Raw genomic sequence first — 27,253 nt, forward strand, 5'->3', positions numbered from 1 at the left:
GACTGGATGATCTCTAAAGGTCCCTTCCAACCCCTACCATTCTGTGATTCTATGAATCTAAGCATCTTTGAGCCTGACAAGCAGGCTAAATCAAAATCCATCATAAGATGGGCTTCCCTGCTAAAGAGGACAAAAAGAGGGCAATTAGTACATGTTGTAGTGGCTTTAAATACCGCTGACTCCTGTGAACAGGCTCTAAGCCAATATTCTGCACTTGCTTCATGGAGGTCTTTGTGCTACAATCTAGATAACTGGTGCAACAAGAGTCTGGATAAGAACAGCATCCAGTTATCTTCATCCCTTCAGATCTCTGATCATGTGTTTCCTTCTGTTTCAATGGTTCTGCCTGGGCTAGGTTTATGGTAGGAGGGGGCTACAGGGGTGGCTTCTTTAAACAAAAAGCTGCCAGAAGCTGATTAACTTAATGCAGATTGACTCAGGAGTACTGTTTACTAAAACAATTGTGCTGTGCCGTTATCATTATCTTGGTTCATCTGCATTTTTGCATTGAAGGGAAAAGAGCTGTTAGAGTTCTTGACAGGAAATTTGATTGATTGCTGGGCATTCTGTCTGATCCTAAAATGGAAATTAGAGCAAAATAATGTTCCAGGATGAAAACTGCAATAAATGAAGAGAAAGAATAAAGAAAGAGACCTGGTAGTGTAATACCCTCTCAGCTCCTCAAGAGAATTTATGACAGAAGATGCATAATGAAATCCACTGAGGAAAGATGAACGGGAGACCATGACAACTCACCACCAGCTACTGACAAGTACCCTGAAAATCAGCTCAACTCCCAGTAAACAGAGTTTTGAGTATTTGGTGAAAATCCAACATGAGAACAAATGTATGAGTATAAAGGTGTTCTGGATGCGTGTCTCCAGCCCTGCTCTGGATGATGCTGCTTGTTGAATCAAGCACTAGCTAATGTCAGGAGGAAAGCACTGCAGAGCCATGTAGAGGACATTAACACTACCAGGTTTCTGCAGGTAATGGTAAGAAAGATTCCTGTTTTGGTTCTCTAACGATCTATAAACATATTCTTCATGCCTTACTGATCAGAACTGTAGCAATTGGTGGGGAATTTTTATGGTACCCCTTGAGGTGAATTAAACATGTGCTTGTGCTTAAATAATAATTTTTTCTAAATACTCAATGAAAAATGCATTAAGCAGAGTCCTGCTGCCATAAGCAGTTTTATAAGACCTGAAAAGACCATCATGAACTCAATCCTGCACACAGTGGCACAAGCATCAATCCCAGGAGTGGTTGCAGGGCCACCTCAGACCAGCTCTGCTGCCCAGACATGGCCCCTGAGCACTCTTACAATACGATGCCTGCAAGACAATACTGAAGCTGTTTCTTATCCCACTACCAAGGGAGACTTCATTCCCTTACAGGGGGTACTTTGGTCTCTGGCATTCCTGTTTCCAGACAGCTTAAATCCTTCTGCAGTTGAGCCTGCTTGCCCTCCACGACAGATCATTTCTCAGTCACAAACCACCTCTGCTGAGCAGCTACGTTTTGAATTTCCCTTTCACTATCTTTGGACAAGTGGGTTTCCCCTTCTTACTTCCTTCACCCATCCCTCAGGCCTGTCTGGACTCCCACTAAGAAAGCCACGTGTGCACCACCAAGGTCTGATGTTGTCTGAGCTCACTGCCCTAGGGACTAAGCCCAAGGGGAAACAAAGCTGTTGGCAGCATGGAAACGGTAAACTAAGAACTGTGGTTGCATGTGAGTCAGGAGAAATACAGAATCATGAAAACCTGGAACAGTCAGATTAACAAGGCAGCAACAGGCAGTAAAGACATTTGTAGATGCTTCACCAAAGTCCTTTCACAGCAGAAAACGATCAAAGTGTTCATGGAAAACCATCAGTTTCAAATAATATGCAAAATAATGGACAGAAAAGGCATCAAAATGGGTAGAATAATCACTCAACATTTCTCTAAGGCAAAGACACAGTGGAACAAGTCCAAGCACATTTCCAGGGAAAAAATTCACACTTTGTCATAGTTCCACATGGGTTTTTAAAAACACTCCCAGTGAAAAACCTGTCTGGAATTCCAGATCTAAACAAAAACACTCATTGCTCTGCTTTATCATCTTCTTTAAAATGCCAACATTTTTCCCAGTTTGAACCTTATTTTCACTTTTTAAAACGTTCACTATTTGGCCATTTACTACAACTCAGACCAAAATGTCTTTTAAAAACTACACTTTAACATGGAAGGAACAATGGTTAAGTTAGTTTAATTCTTAGAAATAACCACTTTGCAGGTGGTTTCAGACACAAAACCACTTGTAATGATTTCAGAAGGAACCATGGGGCTAATCCCAATGTTACCAAACAAACTGTAATGACGAAAATATACAAATGCCATTGAACACAAAAGTGTCCATTAATTTTCCTCTCTTGCAACACTTTTTTTTCTACTTCATTTAGTTATAATCAAAATGGAAATCTTCCATTGTAAGCAGCTTTACGTTCTCAGAAGTTATTTCTACAGAAAGCCTACGCATGTTATGAGCCCAGGAAGGAATCTGTCTCTTTCTGTGGGGTTCATGTCTCCTAGAGTCAGCGGAAAAAAATCCCTGTACTAACCTTCTGAAGGTTTCTTCTCTTTATCTACTATCTATTAATAATGTTATCTCTGTTCCCTGTACAGTTCTGCACAGCCCACACCCTTAATAGGATTTATTCCCATCTTTCAGACACACCTGCTCCTGGCTCTTCCACAAGACGTGTCTTTATCCACGTATTGTCTCTCTCCTTATCGTTGCCACACCAGCCTGTTGTGCCAGGGACCATTCTGCACATGCATGTGCTGTCTGGCACAATGGGCAGCTGACCTACACACAGACCTTGTACAGTACTGCAGTACAATACGTGCCAACATGCTTTGACAACCACAGCATTGTCTAGGTACGTTAACAGCTCCCCATCAGTGCAGAAATACCCCTGTACAGCTGTTTGTGTTCTTTACACCCACATCAGCGTGAAGCGTGGGGATGAAGAACCTGCATTAGCCCACACAAAGGGTTATCTTAGCTAAACACACAGCAGGAATGAAACTGATAATCCCCCCATGTTCCATATTAAGAAATATCCTTCCATTGATTAAGAGAAGTTGACATTGGGTCTCAGATACCTGAAAACACAAGAAAAATTAACAATGACATAAATAACGTGTTTGTAATAGCCTTACCTCACACAGACCGTGCCTTCAGTAACTTATCTGCTCTTGTCCACGCTTGCAGGGCCACACAAAGTATGGCAGATCCCTTTTGCTTAACCAATCAAGGACTAGCTTTCATTAAACTTCTACACACCAAACTCACAGTCTTTCTCCTTCGTATGTATGTGTACATGAGGAGGACACAGATATGGGCACAGAATCAAAGAATCATAGAATGACAGGAGTTGGAAGGGACCTTTAGAGATCATCCAGTCCAACTCCCTGCCAAAATAGGTCCCACCTAGATCAGGTCACACAGGAACACGTCCAGGCGGGTTTGGAAACCTCCAAGGAAGGAGCCTCCACACCCTCCCTGGGCAGCCTGGGCCAGGGCTCCCTCACCTCAGCGGTAAAGAAGTTTTTTCCTTATGTGTAAATGCAACTTTTGATGTTCCAGCTTCTTTCCATCACCCCTTGTCCTGTCACTGGATACAACAGAAAAAATGATGTCCCAACCTCCTGACACCCACCAGTGAGATATTTGTCTCCTCTTCTCCAGACTAAACAGCCCCAGGTCCCGCAGCCTTTCCTCACAAGGAAGATGCTCCAGTGCCCTGAGCATCTTGCTGGCCCTGCACTGGCCTCTCTGCAGCAGTTCCCTGTCCCTCTGCAGCTGGGGAGCCCACAACTGGACACAGGACTCCAGATGAGGCCTCAGCAGATGTGGCAGAGCAGAGGGGGAGCAGAACCTCCCTGGCCCTGCTGCCCACACTCTGCTGGATGCCCCCAGGCTGCCATTGGCTTCTTGCCCACGAGGGCACGTTGCTGCTCATGGGCAGTTTATTATCAGCCAGCACTGCCAGGTCTGTCTCTGCAGAGCTGCTCTCCAGCAGGTCACCCCCAGCCTGTATAGTCTGCTCATCTATTCTTTTAACACTAACCCATCTTGTTTAGAAAGTCAATGGGTTATTTGCATTTCTACTTCATTTAAGATACACATGAAAAATCTCCAAACCAAAACACTAGTAAAACTCTAATAACCACAAAACTTTTCTTAATGATGAACAGAAATGGTCTCTCACTATGCAGATGTAACCAGAAAGCTAGATGGTATGGACAGTAAGATGCTTTAAACATTATGGATTAAAGGGAGAGAAAGCAGTAAAAGCAAAACAGAAACAACAAAAAAAGCAGAAATGAATCTCTACTAACCACACAATCCCAAGAAACGTGTAAAAGGGGCAGTGTCTAAACAGTGGGACTAGGTGAAAGTTCCCACCATCTCAGCCTGTACACATGCCCCAGCCTCACGCCAGTGTGGTGTTGGAGTTAGCACTGCAAACACACTGTTCCCCTCCTTACCCTGTTCTTGGCACAAACAGAAAACCCAGCCACATGGGATGTAAGGGATTCTTGCCACATCTTGGCCAGGTCCTCCCTCTGCTCAACCAACTGCTGAGGCAGCACTGAGGAAGTCAAAGGTGCTTTAGTCTAGACACAAACATGAAAGTCTGAGGCCAAGTGCTGGCCCCGAGAAGGCTTGTACACGTGACTATTGATTTCTGCACTTCTCAGGGTGACAGGCCTTTACTTGCATTTTTGTCACTAAAAATGACTGCACTGACTGAAACTGGACTATTGGGCTATCTCTGAAGATCCCTTCCAACCCCTACCATTCTATGATTCTATGAAAATTAGGCATGAAAAGCCACATACCACAGACAGAAAGTCCCAGTGATTCCCAGCCTATGTGTATGAGAATAATATTAACTGGAATGGACTGCAGAGCAAACAATTTGCGGTAGCAAAAGTATCTTAAAATTAATTACTGCTGACAAAGTTGGTGTTTGTACGACTCTGACTCCTGGGTTGCAGAGATACAAAGGTGTCATAGGCCCAATCACCCAAACAAACCTAGAGATCCTTTCCAGAATGACCAGCTGTGGCACCATATGTATATTTCCCATCATCCAGTCACCTGCAAAATCTTCAGTGTCCTGCTAAACTGCAGTTGTGTTCCAAGATTAATGCAAATCCCCTTTCCATTCTCCCTGGAAATACATCTCAAATTCGTCTCAACCTTTTTGCAAGGAGTTTGCTTACAGTTTGTATGGCTGCAATGTTTCTCTAAGAAATCAATAGCCCTAACTCCTCATTCCCAGCCTGCCGACTGCTTTGAGTGTGGGAACACACACACTGCTTTAACTATCTCATACATTTAACAAAGATTTTTTTCCTTTGTAGTAAATTCCGTAAGTTTAGCATTTTAATTCTGCCAAAACAAAACATAGACTTTTCCTGCTGTGCAATAAACACAGACATCACACACCAATTTGAATTTCTTAATGGAGGTATTATATTCCCTGCCTGGAAAGACATCCAATGTATTTATATTTATGATCAGAAACAGATAGCTTTGTTTTCCCCAAAAGGTTGCCATGCACGTTTTGTCACACTTAAATTCTTATTTTCATGTTTTCTTCTTAAACTTTTCCTTTGAGAGAAATCAGAGCTTTTATTAAAGGCTTTTGTTTAAAAGTCCTATCAACATCAGCACGTTTCTGTGAATCATTTTTGCTCTACGTATCCAAAAGTACAAACTCCACACAAACTTTGCTCCCCTCCACTCCTGTTCTAGACAAGCTTTCCAAAGTGATTGTGGAAGACAACCATAAAAATGTTTTCCAGAAATGCTGTGATCATGCCTACATTCTTAAACATCACCACTTTGTAAAAGTTAACATCTCCAAGACACCAGAAACTGGGATTTTACGACTCAATTGTAACTTTGTGAATTCTATTCACAGTAGGGCTGTGGTACATACTTACACACAGCAGTTTCCTTACTGCAGAGTCTAACATTTGATGGGGTAGAGTAGCGAGAACTCATGCATGGCAGGATTCACAATGACTGCATGTTTCACAGTAGTTCTGCCTGGCTCAATTCTGTCTGGTATCCCTAACACTGGAACACAAACAATAACTATACGCATAATACTCTTCCATAAATCCTTCAAGACATTGTGACCACATCGAGCACTTAGAGCAGCATAATTGTCAAGGAGTGTGTAATGTTGGAAATCAAACTAGCAAAATGCTGTATTGTCTAAACCAATTCTTATCAATTATTACACAGCTCTTTTATTAATGAGGTTTGAATAAGAAAAATATCACTGAAGTTTCGTCTGGTGTTTGTACACTATGTCCTTGAGAAATATACTGATATATTGCGTTTCTTCAGCTTCCAGCATCCGAAGCTCTTTGTCAGCTTTTACGATAGAGAACTGCCCATTGCAAACAGCACCACTGTACAAAGAAAACAGCACAGCTATAATTCAGTGTCTAAACCTAAGAAGAATAAATGACCAGCTCTGCATATCCTTATCAAAGACCTTAATATAGAGTAATTAAAATAAGCAATCACAGCACAAGTCTTAACACTTATGTTCCTTAATCTATTTTTAACATTTGTCAAGCATCTGACACTGCCAGCATGAGCAATTCATGCAGCTTTATCCTCATCAACACGCTACCAAGTGACTGCATTTCTTCTCAGGAATGGAGGAAAATTGTACCTAATTAGTACTGGGCCACGCAATTTATAACTAGAAAGAACAAAATGCATATTTCAGGATGCCTGGTGTCATTTACACAGTCTGTGGAGAAGGAGGCTCACTTTCGTACCATTTTTGCAATTTTGTCTTGCTGAAACTCAGTGGACACGGTACCAGAGGGTAACTTCAGGAACATTCAGCAGAACACGTCTAAAGCAAATAATCTATCAAGATGAGCAAAGAATTACTATACTTGGCCAGAAGCAAATAACAAATCATACTTGCTGTTCAGCAACAGTATCAATCACTATATTCCTGCAGTGCATGAAGGATAAAGTAACATGCTCTTTTTCATCTTTTATGATATGCATTCTGTTTACACATGGGAGAAAAAAAAAGCAGACAAGTAGTCTTAAACACATAAACAATTTGACCTTTTAAACCCTAAACGTGCACTTACCTGTGAGTGCTCTTTCATTAAGTTCTAGAAGTGGCCCAGGCCTGTGGTTTGACTCTGCATAACAAGACAAAGGACATTTAATTTATGCATGTTGTTTCAGAGCTGAGAAGCTAGCTGTCAGCTTCAGTGTTGTTTTGCTAGTGTGTGACCTTAGTGTAGTGAGTCTGATCCCAGAGCAGTTTGACTTTTACAAGAGACTATTTTATTACACGCAGCAGATGGCTCTTCCTGGGAAAACCTCAGCCAGACAGAGCCAGAGAGAGAGCTGGCAGTGAGGAGAGGGTACATCCTACTTCCATAGAAGTCCATGGGAATTTCCTCGTGGCCCTGAAGGAAATGCTGGCCTTGGCTTTTTACAAGAAAGCATTTGTTTGTTTTCTAAAGCACATACTTAAGTGTGCCTAACTGCTTTGCAAGGCAGCCTAGGAATTTCTTACTTGCTTTAAGCTAAGCACACAAAACTTCCCTGAACGTGAGAAGATCTGCAATCCCTAACAATTAGGTTGAGAAAACCAAAGGTGACCAGTGAACTTTTAAGAGTCACTACATAAAGTTCACTAAACAATTCCCATTCTTCAAAGGCAAATAAGTGAACCCTGGGGTAAGAAGGTATTCTCACTGCCATTACCCAAGTAGCCAAGTCTTGCACAGGAGAATTTGAATGAATTGCACAAGCTGCTCAGAGCTCAAAGGATGTGAAAAAGTCTGAAAAGCAACGTTTGTGCCAAGGTTTTCTTAACCATTTTGCTGAAAGCACAGCTAAAACTAGTTATGAGACAGCACCATGCTAAATACCTCTTGTTCCCAGTGTTATCTAGACCCAGATAGGAAACTGGTCTGTTCAGAAATAAATATAGCTCCTACAACACTCATTCAGGAATAGCAGCAGGGATATCTCTGTTTTATATAATAACCTGATAGTCAAAATACTCCCAAGAAAATTACACAGCAGGATTTAAAACTGTATTAAACATGAGATAATTTCACTGCTTCACATTGTAGGAAGGCAACCAAATGCAGACAACAAGTTAAGGTGAGTGAAAGGCATCTGCCTGATTTTCTAAATCACACCTGAATCCATTTTGACATGCCGATTACTTTTGCACCTAAATTAGATGAAACAAACTGTTGGTTAACAACACAGGAAAAAGCCACTTGAAAAGCCATTTCTTCATGTTGTTTTAACTAAATGGTTTGTTTTCCAGAGATTTTGGACCCCACAGAAGTCAGGAGAGATGCTAAATTGCCATCTGCTCTGCAGGCAGGGTGTGAAGCCTGTTTTGACTAGTGCAATACAGCCCATGAGACAACAGACTCTATTGAGCAGCAGTACTTCACAGTTTGGTTCCAATGCTGGGCTCTTGCAGCTACCCAACTTGCTCACTGGACAGGCAAGGGCAAGGTTGCAGACACATGAAAACACACTTCAGAAATACAGGCTGTCACGTTCCAATGTTTGACCACTGATTAAATGTCAGTAAAATTACTTTCTAAGCCACTTTCAGTTCACTTTCCACAAGATGCCATTCCAGAGAAAAGACAGTTCATCGTAGATCCCAGCTACGGTCGTCCATCCATTAGTAGTGATGGAGAGCAGTCATGGAAACAACTCTCCTCAGAAGACTCTTCCCAAGCAGCATCTCTTTGGCCTCACTAAAAGGTAGCTGATCCCTTAAGATGACCAAGATAATGGAGTGGAGCATCTCCCTTGTGATGAAAGGCTGAGGGAGCTGGGGCTCTGTGGCTTGGAGGAGCCTGAGGGGTGACCTCATTCATGTTACAGACCCATCAAGGGTGGGTGTGAGGAGGCTGGAGCCAGGCTGTGCTCAGGGATGGCCAGTGACAGGACAAGGGGCAACGGGCACAAGCTGGAACAGAAGAGGTTCCAAAGCAACACAAGGAAAAGCTTCTTCCCTGTTGAGGTGAGGGAGCACTGGCAGGGGCTGCCCAGATGCGCTGTGGAGGCTCCTTCTCTGGAGACATTCAGCCCCAGCTGGATGAGTCCCTGTGTGCCCTGCTCTAGGTGGTGCTGCTCTGGCAGGGGGCTGCACTGGGTGAGCCTTCGAGGTCCCTTCCAGCCCCTGAGATTCTATGACTCTGTGAAGATGGGCACTTGATTGTCTGGGAACCAACTGCAGACTGAGGGGCAAGTACATGTCACAGAGAAGGGTCCGTGGCTGTGTTGGCTACAGTTAGATCAAAGCGTTTCCCCGCAGAGCAAGACCCCTGCCCCCAGCATGGTATGGCTTTTGCCTAGTGTATCCTGCCACACGCCACTCCTCTCCTTCCCACAGGAGAGCAGCTCCTGCTTCTCCCCTGGCCCCGTCTGTCTCCTCAGCACCAGCCGCCCACACCAGCAGCAGGTCTCCCGGGCTCCGCTCCTCAGCGCCCGGCCCCGCGGGCCCGGCCGCAGCCCCTCAGGAAAGGGCGGGAAGCGGCGCGGAGGCAGCGGCCGCGCTGCGCCTGAGGCGCGTCCTTCCGGGCGGCAGCACCGCCCCGAGCGGCCGCGCCGGGCCGGCCCAGGCGGCACGGCGGCGATGGCGGAGCCGCCGCGGAGCGCCGCGGGGTCGCAGCCCCTCGCCCGCCTGGCGGAGCCGCTGCTGCGGAGGCTCAGCGAGCTGCTGGACCGGGCAGCGCCCGGCAGGGGCTGGCGGGACCTGGCGCAGCGAGCGGCGAGCCGCGGCAGGCTGCGGCTGAGGTGAGGGCGGCCTGCGGCGGCGGTGCACTGCAGACGGAGCGGGAGGCCCGGCCGTGTCCCGCGGCCTCGGCTGCGCGGGGTGCGGGACGGGCCGCAGCGAGGGTGGCGGGGGCTGGCTCCTGCGGAGGGAAAGCCGCCGGGCTCCGGTGGGGCAGCCCGAGCGGAGGGGCTGGGCGTCGCGGCAGGGCGAAGGCTGAGGCTGTGGTGCCGCCGCGGGGTCGAGGGTCTCCCGCGGAGCCGTCGCCGGGGCCGTCCTGTGGCTCGTGAGCTGTGCGGCCCAAGAGCCGTGCTGGCCCTGCAGGCAGGGGCGCAGTGAAGTGAAGCGGGTGGAGGTTGGTCTTTGCTTACCAGCCTCTCTGGAAGTTTGTACTGAGTACTACTGTTGGTTTGTTGCCGCTTCAACCTGAATCCGGAGTTGCTCAGCCCGTGTTGGCCACAGTGTCTCTCCGCGCGAAGGAAGGCCTACCTCACTGGTGCGGGGCAAGAGAGCATTCCCTAACAGAAGCCCGTGCGCTGGAGCAGATAGAGTCGTGGACACGCAGCCTGTCTCTAAGAGGTGTTTGCTGAGTCCCCCATCAGGGCTTACAGCGAGGAAGTAATGGTGCCAGCAGGGTAGTGTTCTGCTTTGCTGCTTTTGTAGTTGGGAAAGTGTCCCTGCATACCTCACCAGACTGTGCACCAATGCAGCCTGGGCAGGGAACAAGGGAGATGTTTGTACACTGTTCCCTGGACCTCCTCTTGTCTTAATGCATCAGTTTTCTTCAACTCTTTCAGCCCAGGTCACATTCCATGGATCACTTCCCAGTCATTGTACTTCTTGTAAAAAAGCTTTTCAATAATTTGTTTAGAGAGTAGTACCAAAAGAAGTGAGGTTTTTTTCAGTACAGCATTGAACGTGTGTCCTTTCTCTATTATGACTATATCAATCCAGGGAATTAGAGCCTGAGAAGTACAATCTGACCCCTCTGCAGGGCTGTGTTTGTTTCTTTGTGTTATCCAGTAAAATACCGTGAAAGTCTGAATGATAAGCCTCCAGGTTTGCATTACACAATGATTTCATGAGGGAATCGGTGATGAATCTCTTTAGTGTGAATACGTACACTTGCATTCCTTTGTTTAGCTGTTTTCATGGCATTGTTGTCGGTGTTATTTTAATCTGCTGCAATTGAAAGTACCTGAAGGCATAACACCAGAATCTTAAAATATGCATCTTTATAGGCAAAAATAAACTAATTGGAGCAGTTAGCTGTGCTGTGGCAGTAGATGTGTGTATCAGTTCAGCTACAGCAGACCCTTGTTTTAGCAAGTACTCTGAAAATCAAAAGTCTTCCTGGACTTTCAAGTTGGATTCTGACACAGTCTTTAGTGTGTCTGAATTAGACACGTGAAAATGAAAGATGTCATACTTGTTTTTCTGCTAAGACTTTAAAAAGTGAAAATGAAGAGATTTCTCAATATGTCTGGTCAGAACTGTTAGGTACAAGCATCCCTTGTTTTGTAGCGTGTAACTTACTAATACCACTTCTTATCTGTGGAGGTGTCACTGTGTAACTTCAGAACTCCCAAAACGTGAAGGAAATAGTGCAAAAATGTCCAAATCAGCTAGGAGTTTCCCACCTCTGTTTAAAATTTTCTAAGATTTTGTTTGTCTCGGCTCCTTTCTGAGGAAAAAGTACTAACAAGGTCTATGCCATGTCTGTCTTGTACTATTTTGTAGCCCTCTGGATTTAGAGCAGTGTTCCCTCAGAGTGCTGGAGCCAGAAGGAAGTCCCAGCTGGAGTCTTCTGAAACTACTGGGAGATCGTGGTTGCACTGTTGGGGAGCTTGTGGAGTTCTTGCAGGCCCTGGAGCATACAGAGGCTCTCCAATGTCTCAGCCATTCAGGTCAGTTCTGTTTTGTGCTTTCATTACACCTGTGTTTCATTGGAAAAAAACAAAATATTTGTTCGCTGCAGTAGTTAAAAACATCCTCAGTGTTTGAGTTCTAGTAGTTGGTATTCATATGATTACCATAGTAATTGGCTCGTATGATTTTGAGATTAAAAGTAAGCCAAGTAGGTAAGCAGGCTTAATGTGGTGCTGCTGTGGGCTTGGCCTTGGCTGTGTGGATACGACAGGTGCTGTCATTCCCTCTGCTGACTTGTCGTCTTTGTCAAACTGTGCCTCTGGGAAATGCCTCTAGAACTGAAATGGTTGAGTTAGAAAGGCAAGTAGTTTTGCCAGCCATCTGTTTAGGCTACAGGTTTTGTTAACTGCATTTCATAGCTTACCCTAATTGAAGGGGAAGGGTCCAATTAGTGCCAGTTCTGGTGATACTGGGTGAACTCCAGTTTCCTAATGGACAGAAAAATAGACTAACTTAGGGCAGAACAAGGTTATTTTCTGCTAATGCATTGAGCTTGCTTCCTCACAAAACATCTGGGAGGTGGGACAACACAAGAGAATGCACAAGTAAGGCCACATAGACCAAGTGCTTCTTGCTATAGTACAAAACAAAGGCAGTTTTTTATGTCCTCCTCCTTCAGGATGTGGTGAAATTCAGCCTACTTAGAAGGTACAGAAGCTTCTCCAGGGAGGGTGTGGAGGCTCCTTCCTCGGAGGTCTTCAAGACACGCCTGGACATGTTCCTGTGTGACCTGATCTAGGTGAACCTGCTTCTGCAGAGGGGTCGGACTGGATGATTTCTAAACGTCCCTTCCAACCCTACCATTCTATGATTCTCTTTGGAGTGAGAAGTGGAAGTGAGACTAGGAAGCTCTTTGCCATACTGATAGCTGTCCTTTCTTTGGACATTATGAGAAAAGAAGCCATGGACTGAGAAACAATGTTGAGACAACCTTGGAATTTTTCAAGTAAATCATGTAATACTTTGCAGTCATTTCTTCTAGTTAAGGCTGCTGCTTCCTACCGTGCTGGCAGGACCTTGTTGTGTTGAATGAGGCATAATAGCTCAGTCTAGCTGAAGTATACGACTGTAAGCTTGACAACGGAAATTGTTCTCCATGTGGTGGTTACGGGGGGAGTACTGGAAACAAGAATGGTCCTGGTTCATGTTTGTACTGCAGAGTGACTGCACTGAGACAAAACATTGTGCTCGCTTGATCTGTGATTGGCTCAAGTATTACCAATGTTGGCTGAACTGAGTATTTAAGTGTGACTATCAGTCAAGTTACATTTTGAAGACTAAATGCTGGGTACAACAGGAACATAGAACTGTGAGATGGCAGTATTGTTTAGGGAACTGGATAGATAGGATATCCTTGTATCGAGGAGAACAAGCCAATAAGCAGACTTTTGCCAAGACCCCTTGGAACTGCAGAGATGGTCTTTTTGTGAATGAATCTCTTGCAGGACAGTATGATCTTTGATAGAAGGGATTCAGCCTCTTCTAGGGAGGACTGGGTAGCTTCATAGTGGCCAAGGCGCTGGAACCAAGACAAATCAAGGCAAAAGGTACTTGAAGAAAGCATCACAAAGAATTTTAAACTATTTAAAAATAAATGGTAGACCTTGGTATTTACAGTGAGTTTATTTAAATGTTCAGAGGTGGTTGATGCTAGTCAAAGTACAAAATCATAACTGTCCATTTGTTATAATACACCAAAACCAGCTTAAGAGTTGCTCATATTCCTGTAGGAATAGCTTGTTTAATGAAAGACATCCAGAGCTGTCCTAGTGGTTTATTAGACTGTTCTACCAGCTTAGCTAATGTGGTTAAAAAGACACAAGTCTTTGAGTGGGCCTGTGAGTGTACTGGTTAGTGAGTGTATAGTTTTGATGCAACTTAGTGATCTCTTTTGACAGTGATAGGACTTCGGTACCTTTATGGCAGAGATGTGCTGTTATAAGCTGGGATATCCCTTCATTTTCAGCAGTCAGTCTCAGAAAATCACAGACTCCCAGAACCAAGTTCCGGCACTTTTTTGTCTCTTAGAGCTTAGAGGCTTGTCTGTCACATTGCGTCTTCTTGGTATAAAGACACAAAACAGTAGTAAAGATAACGTAAAAGGCTTTTTTGCACTGAGAATGCCTAGGCATCGTGTTCCTTGGGTCACGTCTCTGTCCCTTTTCTTCCTTTTTTTTTTATCTTGTCATATTGTGAACTTGTTGGAAATGAAGGAAAGGCAAAGAGCTTTCACCCAGGCTAAGAAGGACAAAAGGTTTAATACCCAATTTGTGGTATTACAGTCTAGCCCTTGTGCAACCTGACTGAGCTATGGTCATTGAAACAAGAGCAAAGAGGTGTTTTTCCTCTGCAGACAGGTCTCTTACTGCAGCAATTTAGGCACTTCAGTCTCAGTGTGAGTGAGGCTGAGATTCCAGAAATGACTGAAAATGTTTACCGGTAAGCTGATGCTGTAACAGTTGGACTATAGTTAACATTATGAGTACTTGATCTGCACTGCATGTTTCAGAGTCTAGTAACCATAAATGTCAGTATGTCATCCTCAATGATAAAACTCAACATTTGCATTTTCCAAGGAAGATCAAAGAGGTATTTACTGTGTCTTTGCTGTCGTTCAGAAAACCGAGACAGAAGGTTTTCTTTTTGAACCATTGAATCCTATGATGCTTGTGGGAAGTACCTGAGTAGTGCTGAATGAACTGCAAGCAAATAAATGAAACTGTGAAGAAATTGTGAATCAGATTTCTTAGAACTTGTTCATAACTGCTCCAAGGAAAGCAGAACACTAGTCTTTCAGAGAATTTGTTTTTGTCAACTGCTTTCCTAAGAGTTCTCGGTGATGCAAATCAGGAAGAGTTAATAAAAAAAAAAGTGGAAGTCTTTGACAAGATCTCCAGTCTTAGTTTTTCTATCCTTAAAATGGAACCAATATAATTCCTGCTTGTCTTGGTTAATGCTACAGTGCTCAAAAACTGAACTTAACATGCTCCCTTTAGCTATGAAAAACAGTGTTGAATCAGGAACTGAGGTAGTGATCTTCAGAGCTGGGGTAGAGAGGGAGGTTACTTTAGAGAAAGAATAGCAGGGTATTTTCCAATCGTGCAGCTACTTTGGAGTAGCTACCTGTGTGATAAACTGTGTCAGAATAACGTGGAGGAGGTTGGTGTAGCTTGCTTCCCTTCTAGACAAAGATTATGTGATTTCCAAATGTCCTGTCGTCTCTGTTTCAGTCTGTTAATGGGTTTGCATGAGTTTCTGCTCAGGTTTCAGCCAGTTGATCCAATTGTTAGAGTTTCTTTCCTCAAACGTTCTATGTTAGGAAGAAGTTCCAATGTGCAGCTAAGCCATTAAACACAAGGGGAACAAAAGCAGAGAAAAAGAACACTCCTTGCAGAGTGTAATATGAAGGCTTTGAGCAAATGGTAGTCTTGAGTCTTGTACTGGGATATTTGCTATCTCTTTGCAGCTGTCTCTTATTTTTACGTATATTGTGCTTTGTACTGTTCTGTAAGACTCTTCCCACAGCAGTCTGCAGTACTGCTTCTATACCAATACAGCTTGTGTTTCAGCTTCTGCAGTCTGTTTTCATTAATATAAAAAAGGAACTTTCTTCCAAATCAGGGAAATTGGTCTGACTCTTGCTAAAAATTTCCTCTTTCTTTTTCTGTATACCTGTTTCATATCTGATTGTTCATTTAGAAGAGGAACAAGACGGTGAAGTGCATCTATACTGTTCACTGTTTCTGTGTACAGTTTTCCTGTTGTGCTGGGCCTAGCTAGGATAGAATGAATTTTCTTCATAGTAGCTCATATGGTGCTGTGTTTTAGATTTTTTACCAGGTCTGTAGTGCTAACACGGCAGTGTTCCAGCTTTTGCTGAACTGTGTTTGCACAGCATCAAAGCTTCTCTGTTGCTCTGCTCTGCCTGTAAATAGATTCGAGATGTGCAATAGGTTGGAAGGGGACACCAGTCAAGCAGTTGACTTGGGCTAACCAAAGACAGATTGCATACTGTAGAACATCATGCTCAGCAATAAAAGGGAAAAGAGGTTTGGAAGGCCTTACCATCTTCTCTTTAGGAGCTCTGTGGGCATTGGTCTACCCATGGGAGGTGGCGAGTGATTACCTTTGGGTCACTTGTTTTGTTCTGTATTCTTCCACTCATCCTTCACTTGTTGAAATATTATTATTATTTGTTGTTTGTTTGCTTTATCTCAACCTCTCAAGTTTCCTTGTTTTCATGGTTTTTTCTCTCTTCCCCTCTCCTACTGGAGGTGGGAGCCTGTGGGGTTCCACTGGGGCTAATGTGCAGCACTGGCCCTGTGGCAACTGGTCATTCACGTGTAAGTATTGCTTGTGGTTCCACTGAGATTGTAAAAATGCATTTCACCATCCATAGTAAATAATGCTTTAAACGAATACTTTTTTTTAAGCATTTTTTTTCTTTTTACCAATTTAATGGCTTTTTTGTTGTTTTGATCAGTGTTTCTGATTGCTTTGGTCCATGGGTCCATGTATTTTTAGACAGCAATGTGAGGTTAAACTTTCAGTTCTGCAGTTTACTTAGTTTTTTTTTCCCCTCTCCTCTTGTTCTGATGACCTTGGTTATACCAGTGGGTCTGGTTTTGGAGTCGTGCTGTAACAAGATCTTTGGAATGGTCTAGGTTAAGAAAATAACAGGATCGTGTCAGACTGGTGTCAGAATTTCACTTGTGCTATTTCCTGGCAGTTAAATTTTGAAGTGGAAAATTTAACCTTGCATACTGACAAAAGAAAACCCCAGCCTTGCATTCTGCAGGAGCCAGAGGCATAAAGCTAGTAAGGGTGCATGGGGAATACAAAAACACACTCTGATATAGTTAAGCTAACTCATACTGTTTTTGATCCATCCCTCAAGATGTGCGTAATCTTAATCTGAAGATTAACAGCTCAAAATAAATTGCTGCTCATTCACTTGTTTCACAAACTCTTAAAACTGGTAATACCTTTCCCAGAAAGGATCTGGGGTGCTATGGAAGTATTATTTGCTTTAGTGAGTAGAGAGCAAGAAGAACAGAAGTATCCTAAAATGTCTGACTGATCTACTTTAAATCTTTGATAAACTCTATAGTGTCCTGATCAATTTAAGCATGGATTTTGTGTAATGAAAGAGAATTTTAAGTGTCTTAAAGCCTATAACTCATGGTAACTGCCTGTGTAAACAGTAGAAACAACATACTTTCAGGTATATTGAGGTTATTCTATATTGTTGAGGCTATTCTCGGTGATGGCCAATCATAGGACAAGGGGCAACAACTACAAGCTGGAACAGAAGAGGTTCCAAAGAAACACAAGGAAAACCTTCTTCCCTGTTGAGATGAGAGAGCACTGGCAGGGGCTGCCCAGATGGGCTGTGGAGGCTCCTTCTCTGGAGACATTCAACCCCAACTGGATGAGTTCCTGTGTGCCCTGCTCTAGTTGGTCCTGCTCTGGCGGGGGTGTTGCATTGGATGAGCTTTGGAGGTCCCTTCCAACCCTCCAGATTCTGTGATTCTGTGATATTTAATGACGGAAACTTTCTTTGCTCAGAGAACAATTTAAATGCAAATTTAGAGTGTCAAATAGTGTTTTCTAATAACCTTCCTATGTGTATATTCTCTTTTAAAGGTATAAAGATTGTCATACAGCCAGACTCTCAAGCAGTGCTCTCTGGTCAGGTTGTCAAGCTGTGCTGTTGGGCAACAGGACACCCATTCGTGCATTACCAATGGTTCAAGCAGGAAAAGGAGGTAATAATTGATACAGAGGGTAGGGGGGTTTAAATTTGTGGAAATAATAGGCAATGCTTTTGGATGTTTCTTCTTTAAGACTATTAGTGTTATTTGCATTGAGAACAGACTGTTATATCTGCTAATTAAAATGAAAGTTTGACAGATGTGCTATAATGTGCCAGAACAGTAAGAAGGTTCCTTATGTTCAGACCACTTCATACTTGGAGACTAGTCTTAAGACTGTGACAGTAAGAAAAAACCTGTAAGTTCGGTTGTCTCTCAGCCTATCAAGAAGTGTAACACTGGCCACTGAGAAACTGCTACATTGGGGCAAACAGATGGAAGCTGTTCTGGTTTCCTAAGAGCGAGCAGTTGAGGGCCTGAACTCTGTGGTGCCACAGACTTCTTCAGTAAAATACCAGAATGCATGTGAGCAAGTGTCTCTGCAATTTGACTGGCAGCAGTTGTGCCTGTATTCCTGCTGCTGGTTATCCTGCTGCAATATTAATGAACATTTCCTTGATGTTATTTTATGGTAAGCACTGTTGTTAAAAACACGGTCTGTGGTACTCTAAACTGCTCTTAGGACTGCGATTTTTCACTCATTTCCTCCACCTTTCTGAAAGTTTATCTAGATAGTAAAAAACGTGGCTTAAAAATATAATTGCAGTAATTTCCTGCTCATTTCAGTTAAAACATATAATTTGGTTGGGGTTTTTTTTCTGTGAAACAATGTTCCAGCTTCCTGGCTGTAGTTGAATGTATCCTAAGACTATTGCTGCATGTAGTATATGTGGTGGTTGGAGCAGTGCTTAAGAAATTATTCCAAGTTATTTGTGGAGAAAGGAAAAATTACCAGTTTCAGTAAGAGCTTTTCAACTGGCTTAAAGGCTTGGGATTATCTGAAATAGAGGCATATGAATTATTCTTGGCAGAAAGCCTGTCTATGAGCTACTAAATACATAGAACAAGACTTTGTCATCCAGGAGTTTCAAGTAAGGGAGAGAGTTAGGGAAGGAGTTGGGGACATTGAAGTAAATATTCTGATGTTTGGTCCTGGTTTAGATGAAATCAATCTACATGTAAATATTTCTTGGTTCACTGTTAATTCAGGTTCCCCATGGTAACTCTCCAGAGCTGGTTTTGAATCCAGTGAATGTAAATGACTCTGGCTTTTACATCTGTCGAGTGAACAGTGAATCTTCCTTTGTGTTCAGTCGGTGGGCACAACTTGAAGTTTGTGATCTCCAGGACACATCTCATGGTGAGTGGCAAAAGCATTGTCTTCTGACGGTCTGTCTGTCTGCTCGTTAGAGGAACTTGAGTCCCCATGCAAAGATGTGAAGGAAGGCTGATAATAAATGCAGAGTGCAATTATCAGACTCTTGTGCTGTCACAACATGGAAGAGAAATGAAGTTCCACAGTGGTGGAGAAGAATAGATTGGTGGAAAACATACACAATCTCAGATCTTTTCAATTATTAGAGGATTCTTGGGCTAGAAAAGCAGTTCTTTACCTTTCTTGTTGTTTACCTGCTTACCTCTTGTAACTTTCAAGTGACTAGACACACACTGTCTGTTCTGAATGTCTGCCTTATGAGCTGTGGCCTTATACTCGGCAGTGAATAAAGGTGTCTGGGTAGAGGAGAATCTAAAGAGATTCTCTGCCTTCCTAGAAAGAAGGGCCAAAGCTGTAGACCACAGAAGAGGGCATGCATCCTGTAGGCCTAGACACTTTAGAAAACTTAGATACTGTGGAATGGAAAGAAGGTTAACTGCACTCTGAGAAAGAGGTCTGAGGCCTGGAACAAAGGTTTGACAGGTACCAAAATAATAGCTCTCCTTCAGGTCACTTTTTCAGGTCATAGTAGGCTATCATAATCTTAAGATGTGTACCAGTCAGTAAGGATACATTGATCAAAGGCTGGTGTGGTTTTTTTGCCAAAATACTGGAGGATATGAGAGGTTGGACTGGGTGGATATGGCTGTTGCAGCATATATGTTTGCTAACATCATCTTCTCAACTTCACATAACCAAACCAGATAAGAGTGGAGACATTACCAACAGTTTACTGAAATAAACCTGGGAGAGGAGGAAACTTGGGAGTTAAACTGTGTCTTTTTGTTATGAATTACACTTTTGTGGATTTTATAAATGGTCAGCTAATAGGCAAATGTGTTTTACCTGTGTAAGAAAACCTGCAGTAGTTCTTCAGCTGTGCCAATGTACATCCATATGAATTTATAGCACTTGCTTGGAGACACTTCTGCTTCCATGATGGGTTAGTTTCCATCTGCAGCCTACATGGTGAAAGTACAGAAGGGGAAGAACCATGAGGAGAATTAAATAATACCAGAAAGCAAATAAGGTTAAATAATTATTTATTCAACAGTATGCAGCTAGTACTGGAATTGGTTAGTAGAGAGTAAAGAAAATCTTGGGAACCTACTTCTTGGATCTAGTCTATTAGTACTGTCCATTTCTTTCCAGTTTCCTGAGGCTGCTGGAGTGACATCATTTTTTTTTCTGGTATGTGTAGATTTGGGGGGTTTGGTTTTAGGTTGTTTTTTTTACAGAATACTCAGTTGCCTCAAGTACAGTGACAGAGTCTACCCTTTATAAACTTTCCAATTAAACATCCTGGAGTTGCTTGCTGTTAGTTTAAAAATGAACAAGACAGAAATCAACTGTATTGTCTTCAGTCTGTGAAGAGTACTTTCTTTTGTCTTATGTCACAAGTCAAAGGTGTTTTCCACTTACATCCCACATGTAAAAATTATTCATGTCAGGAAAAGAGAGAGATCTTCCAGTAAAAGATCAAAAGCTGTTGCAATGTAATTTGAAGTGACATTCTTACATCTTAATCTCAAACATATTCTTGGTCCCCTATGTAAGCAAGGATGTCTTCTGCTTTTCTTTTCTCCTTCTTCAGGTTCTATTCAGTTAGAAACCCACAGTTTCAGATCTTGCCAGTTGCACTGGGAAGCTGAGATGAATAACCTTATAGTCACTACTTCAAGAGAAAACCAGCTGCATGTTGTTTCATGCTTGTGGCAAAGTTTTGGTGACTAAAGGGCCACAGGTATCCACATTACCTACTGTGTGTGATAATTAGTAAATCAAACTGATTCTCCCCAAGTTGAGACTGTTTTGTTCCTGATGATCTTCCTGTCCTTATCTCAACCCATGAGCCTTTCATTACATTTTCTTTCTTACGTCTCATTTAGGGGGGTGAGTGACAGAGTGGCTCTGGTGGGCACCTGGCACCTAGCCAGGGCTAAACCAGCATGTATGTGTTCCATCACTCTTGACCAACCAGGAAGTGGTAGAAGGGAGCTGTAGTGTGTTTAGGTCTTGGTGATGGGCAGGATGATGAGTGGGATGGGTCACTCTTTCCTGTAATTTTCCCTCTCAGGATCCTTACAGAGAAAGCAGAAATAGGTGTGTAGTGCTCGTACTAACACTCTCCTGCTATGTTTGGCCTGGGATTGCTGGTGTTCAGTCAAACTGGCTGACACTGATAGTTGCATCTCTGCAAATTTTGACTAGGTATGGAATCTTCTGTTTCAGCTGCTGAATGTTTGTGATTTTTTTTCTTTTCCCTTGCTTTCTTTATGTTTTCTGATATTTTTCCCCTCCTTTTATTGCTTTCTACTTGATAAGAGCTCAGCCATTCTGTGTTCTGTAAAAGCCATCTTTCATAGGTATCTCCTGAGCTTGTGATCAGTGAGGCAGCCAGAAACAGTTCTGAATGATACTGAGGCAGACTTGTTGGCAAATTTTGTGAGTAGCACAACAAAAGACTGTGACAATAAGGCCTGTAAATGAGATGGCAGGTCAGGGGTCCCACTGGAGATATATTTCACTATCTGTAGCTTTTTCTGTTCCTTATCTTAAAGGTTAATCCCATTTAATTTGACTATAACAGCAGTTCATTTCCATCTTACCTTACTTCTGTGTTTCTGCCCCAAGGACAAATAATTTTTTACGTTTTGGTGAGAAAGTCTGATATCAAACTGGGACATAGAGAAGGAGGGGGAGAGAAGGAAGATTTTGCAAACAGCTGAGTGAAAGGAAACAGTGAAAGTTTATTTTAACATACAAAAATATTTTCTAGAATAAAAGTTACAGAAAGCAAAGCTCTTTTTCAGAGGAAAACCCAACACATTATTGGAGTTGACAGAGAACACGGTCTCTGCGCTTGAAATGCCATGCAGCAGTGGTCACAGGACAGAATACTTGCTCGGGCATCTGTCAGGCTTCTTACCTGAATCTAGTTTGCATTAGGAAATACAGCTTTCCTTTAAAATCTCTAGTCAACATGGATCAGAAATACAAAACATCTATTTGTAAAGTCTCTGAAAGACGAGTTTATAATGTGACAAGAAGCTCAGACCCTGGCAGATCAGAGATACCCTCATCACTGGCTGTTCTACCATGCAAAGAAAATGTCATCACCCCCTAATTGTCAGTCATGAATAGCTCTGAGGACAAAACGTGTCCACATACATAATCTAAAAGTAAAGATGAGTGACCTTGCAGCTGAGAGAAAAGATCACTGGTGTGACCTTTACACTTGGGTCTAGGCTTGCTGTGGCATGTGTCAGTGAATCTGACTGGTTGGTACACAAGAGATCAGAAGCATTTCCAGTGGAGCACCCTTGTGTGCATAGTGGATGTTTTAAAAGTTAATTTCAACACTTTGTTCTAATAATTTTGTTCACATATAGAAACTTCAATTACATCATCTGGACAAGTCTTTAATGCCTTTAGGATTTTCTGAATAGGTTTCTTTCCCAAAGACATTTCTGTATGGGTATGTGTCAGTGGCTGAGTTTGTTAAGCATTTTTACCTTTGGACTTTTTTAGTATAATTACCATAAAGTTTTGTGCTTAATTTAGAATGGGAAGAATATGGATGTGCTAAAATTAAGTCACTTTAAGTTTTTGAGTTCTTCTGTACACATGTGCAGACAAGTTGCATGCTTGTTGCATGCAACATCCTTCAGTAGCTACTCTTCTTTGTACTTGCTCCATTGTCTGGAGCCTTTGTAATCCCACAGACAGGAATAAATAATACAAAGAGAACTTTGTTCTTTTTTTACTCCTGGGGTATATTCAGCACTCATTCTTTACTTTTCAGCTGAAGAGCTGGAAAGTCATGGCTGTTCGTTTTCAGCACACTCTCCAAGGATGAGTAACTTAATTTCATTGCTATTAAAACAGCCTGTTGTACTCTCAGGCAGGTGTAGCCGTGTGTTGTCAGTTCTTACTAGTCTATATGTGGTATGTGGGTAGGTTGTCTCACCTTTTGTTTCCTTTTTTCTTCTCATTTTTTTAAGAGAGCTTACTGGGTTTGCCTGAAAACAAGCTGCACATTTGCATTCAGCCTCAGCCTCAAAACCTGTCAGTGGGGGATGCTTTGGTACTGGAGTGTGGTGCCGTTGGAAACCCAATTCCTCATTACCAGTGGTTCAGAAATGGATTTCCCTTGTCAAATGGGAGTAAAAAGATGTACACAGTAAGTTAGTACAAAGTGACAGCCTTGGAGAACTAATGTGTAACCACCTTTAACTTATCCCATAAAAGTTCCTTGAAGAAAGTAACTTCTTCATGGCCTGTAAGTTGTGTTGTTACTCCCTTGCCCATGCTGTTCAGAGGTTCCCAGGTGCATCATTTTATCTGAACACGTTTCACATGGTAGCTATGGGATGTAAGGCCATAGTGCATGTTGGATTGCTGGGATGTAGTGACATAACAAAGATTAACTTGTCAGTAAAAGTGAAAGCTTCTCTGGCTTGCACTGCAAAGCACCCTGGTTGTATGAGCTGTTGCATTAATGCTGAGTGCATCTCAAGCCTTTGAGGTGGATCTGCAGTTTTCCTCAGTGCTATCCAGCTTACTGCAGCAGCTTTCGTATGTATAGGCTCTGCTTTTAGTTGTTACTCTTCCTTGCATGTGGGCTTAAAATGAAACCGATACGGGAATTCTTCTGCAGTCTGGTGGGGTGACTGTGACAATGCCTGCACAGGTGACTTGTGTGGATGTGGAACATCAAGGGACATACTGGTGTCACGTATTCAATGACCGGGAAGATCAAGACAGCAAGAAGATAGAAATCGTTGTAGGTAAGGGTTGCTTCTGTTTGACACAGGTCAGCTGACTGATCCGTTCCTTCCTGTCATTAGAAGTTAGTTTTGATGCTTTCCACGTTGTTGAGTACATGCCTCCTGTGTTTTTAATGTATCCACTTGTGATAAATGGCACTGCTTGCCTGCAGCACATGGAGTTTTTGAGCTGCATCAGTTATTAAGTGCTTTGGGGTTTTATGGTAACCAGCACAGAAATGGCACCACTTTCCTGCCATTGCTATCACGTACGTGGCTTGTCAGCAGATTGCAAGCTGATTTGTTTGTGTTTTTTGACAAGTAAAATCCAGTTTAACCCTTTTTGGTGATATGACCTGTGTTTGACTGAGTCCTTCAGCAGTCTGTACAGGTGAGATTATTCATAGCAAGCATACCTAACACAGTTTAGCTTATGTGCATGTCTTTGCAGTAGACTAGAGAGAAGATGTGCTTGTTTAGCTTCCAGATCTATCTGTTAATGCTACTGTGTAATACATATGAAAAATTCATTCTTATCCTAAGAAGTATTCGAGTTTAATAGTCTTGAGTTTAGCAATAGTGACTGTAAGGTGGTTTTGGGCAATGGTGATTTGTACTCTTATAAAGTGAGCTGGGTTGCAGAGAGGCTTAGAAGTGACCTTTGCCTTCCACTTTGTCTGCAAACTCTCATAACTGAGAGCAATTGTCTTCCAATTTTTCCCCCACTTAAAACACAAGGAAGGAAAGTTATGGCAGTGGAGTGCACAGAAGGTAAGGTGAATCTTTAGTTGTGAATCCGTTTTTTAGAAGAATTAATATTGGGGATGGCAGATTGTTGAATTTGGTGCTGAAAAGCACGTGTGGGTTGTCTCTCTTAAACCACTGATGTGTGATGCAGGCTTCCCTCTGCATGTGCTTCTCTTGTCTTTGCTTTGATACCATGATCTAGAGCACATGGGTGAAAAACAGGCTACTTTCTTTTGTAGTGTTCAAAGTTGTTTGGTTTTTTGCACTGTTTTTGTCATGTGCCTCTCACAGTTGCTAATGAAATGTAAAGATCTTGAGATTTCTTTGACTGGGCTCGGGAGGCAACATCCTTGCAAGAAAATCTGAGATGTTTAGGAACCTGGGTGACCCTAGAGAAGTGAACAGAGCTGGTTCCACTGTCCAGCTCTGCAGGTGTTTCCAGCAGCCTGAACAGGACAATTCCTTTTGTCCTTTGCATCGCTGTAATGGGAAGAAGAACTGTATTGTGTCCTTTAATGTTGAAACCCTTGATGATAGACTTTGAGATGGGCAGTAACACCTACATCGTAAGGGATCACATCTAAAGATGTAGGGCTGGTTACAGCAGCACACCCCTGCAGCTTACCATGAAACTAACGGACGTATTTGCAAAGGTCAATACGTGACTCTATACCCTATTTTTTCATAGAATGTTGAGTTTTCTTGGAATTAAACTGCTCTGCAGCCTTTCTTGTTCAAAATTGAAGCACAGCTGGTGTCCCTCGTGAGGGACACACATGGTGTCAGCCACTTCCATGGCATAGCTTCTGTCTCTGTGAGCCTTCACATCTTTCCTGGCTGGGAGGTATCTGCGTTACTGAGCACATGGCCTGCCGGGCAGAACCTTCCTAGTTACCTGTAATTCAACTACCCTTTGAAACAGAAGGTAAACACTGTATTATCTGTGGGGGTCTACAGTTTGCTTGGATGCAGCATCATTCTGCTACTAAGCTATGTTGACACCTACAGAAGTGTCACCTCGTGTCACACCAGTCTCCCACGTGGGTAAATGAGCCTGCTCTTGTTGCTGAAGGGGTCTGCCTAGGGCTCTGCTGCATGGAGCAGGCCTGCTCCAAGAGACCCCTGGGGCTTCAGATAAGTTGTTTTTCTTTTCCATGGTTTCCATTGTTCTCAGCATAAACAAGTGAAACTGGTGGTGGCTTGGAATGTTTGAAAACTGTACCTGAAGTCTTCCTGAATACACATGGCTTCACAAAGTCAGATTTCTTGCTCAGGATGTTGCTTTTTCAGCAGTCCTTCAAACATCTATTTTTCAAATGGGTAGTTCTGGTATCTTTTTCTTTATTCATTCCGTCTGATTGCATGCCTGTGGGATTGAGGCATAGTACATGTTTCTCCCTTTGTTTTTAGATCTACTATATTATAATGCTGTGTCTAGCACACCTGATTGTATTGGTGTAGGATTTTCTCTTCTCTGTGTGTGGAATAAACAGATGAAAGGTTAGATTTGCAGATGTGTTTCCTAACATACAGCTGTTATTAATCATGGCCTGACAATTACATTTGTATTAACAGAAAATGTATTTTTTGCTTCTTGTTTAAACCATGGTTTTGTTGGTGTATTTCTTCACAGAAGATCTGAGTGATCTTCAAAAGCTGGGTAAGTGATAAGTTTTGAAAATCCTCTGTTTTGCATCTTCATTTCGTGTCACAGATTACTGAAGCCTACCTGGGTTACAATACAGAGCTTACATTATTCAGATGTATTTATAACTGGGTTTTAATAGGAGCGAAATCACAGACATGTGAAGAGCACCACAGCTTTCTGGTTCCAGTAAATTAACTCAGGAAACATAGCGAATCATCACACAAACCTGGTCTATGGGACCTGGGGCTGTTTAGTCTGGAGAAGAGAAGGCTGAGGGGAGACCTTGTCAACACTGGGCCAGTGCCAGGACAATGGTTAATGGACACAAGCTAGAAGCTCCCCTTGAACAGGAGAAAGTCCTTTGATGTGAGGTGAGGGAGCCCAGGCGCAGACTGTCCAGGGAGGGTGTGGAGGCTCTTTCTTGGGAGGTTTCCAAACCCACCTGGACACGTTCCTATGGCCCCTGATTGAGGGGAACCTGCTTTAGCAGGAGGTTGGGCTGTATGAGCTCTTTAGGGCCCTTCCCACCCCCCACCATTTGGGGATTCTGTTAGACTGTGTTTGCTGGAAGAGTGCAAAGGAAATAGAGTGAAAAACAGCAACACCCCTGAATCCCACCAAAACAAACAAACAAACAGAGCTGTTTTTGTCAAACTGTTAATGTTTTAATACCAATAGACTGTGGCTGTACGGAACACACAGTTCGTTGTCTGACACTGGCAATGGTAGCTGTAGTTACTGATGATCTGCTCTTTTAATCTGTTCCAAGCAGACCCACAAGAACAGTCGAATTGCAGACCTGTTGGTGAGTAGCTTTGTAGCTGTCGTGAATGCATGTATTTCATAGCTAGGAAACAGATCTTGCTGCTTCTGGATTCTGCTTCTGCTGACGCTGCTAGTGAAATAACTGTAGTGTGTGTAAGTAGCTGCATGGAGGGAGACTGTATTTTTATAGTCCTTTATAATGCTTGCATGCCCTTTTGGTAGCAAACCATGGTGAGGGCACCAGTATTTTTAGTGACTCGGTGGAGCGTCTACAACTTCTCATCTGTTTCAGTTTACTGTTTCAAATTCCGCTGGCTGCAGCCTCAGCCAGTGTGTTCCTCCCTCACGCTGAGCACTTCGACCGCTGGAGATAGTGGTGTTAGGATGCTCTGATAAAAAGGGTTGGTATGCTGTCCCTGCAAGCTCAGCTCTTTG

General features: G+C 43.0%; 1 protein-coding gene across 4 annotated transcripts in view; it reads left to right on the forward strand.

Annotated features, from left to right (window-relative positions):
* The first annotated feature begins 9,729 nt into the window (after window positions 1–9,729).
* Window positions 9,730–27,253, forward strand: part of MALT1 (MALT1 paracaspase) — a 38,845-nt gene continuing 21,321 nt past the window's right edge. Inside the window, exons 1-9 of one of the 4 annotated variants that reach the window (XM_062019171.1) lie at window positions 9,730–9,894; window positions 11,612–11,778; window positions 17,447–17,568; window positions 18,664–18,814; window positions 22,894–23,072; window positions 23,583–23,679; window positions 24,397–24,429; window positions 26,039–26,065; window positions 26,826–26,858. In XM_062019171.1, the coding sequence (XP_061875155.1) occupies window positions 9,734–9,894; window positions 11,612–11,778; window positions 17,447–17,568; window positions 18,664–18,814; window positions 22,894–23,072; window positions 23,583–23,679; window positions 24,397–24,429; window positions 26,039–26,065; window positions 26,826–26,858 (970 nt within the window). In that variant the 5' untranslated portion in view covers window positions 9,730–9,733. The remainder of the gene's footprint in view (window positions 9,895–11,611; window positions 11,779–17,446; window positions 17,569–18,663; window positions 18,815–22,893; window positions 23,073–23,582; window positions 23,680–24,396; window positions 24,430–26,038; window positions 26,066–26,825; window positions 26,859–27,253) is intronic. The other 3 variants (XM_062019172.1, XM_062019173.1, XM_062019174.1) reach the window with 3 other exon arrangements.

Source organism: Colius striatus, chromosome Z, assembly GCF_028858725.1.
Source record: "Colius striatus isolate bColStr4 chromosome Z, bColStr4.1.hap1, whole genome shotgun sequence".
Lineage (NCBI taxonomy): Eukaryota > Metazoa > Chordata > Aves > Coliiformes > Coliidae > Colius > Colius striatus.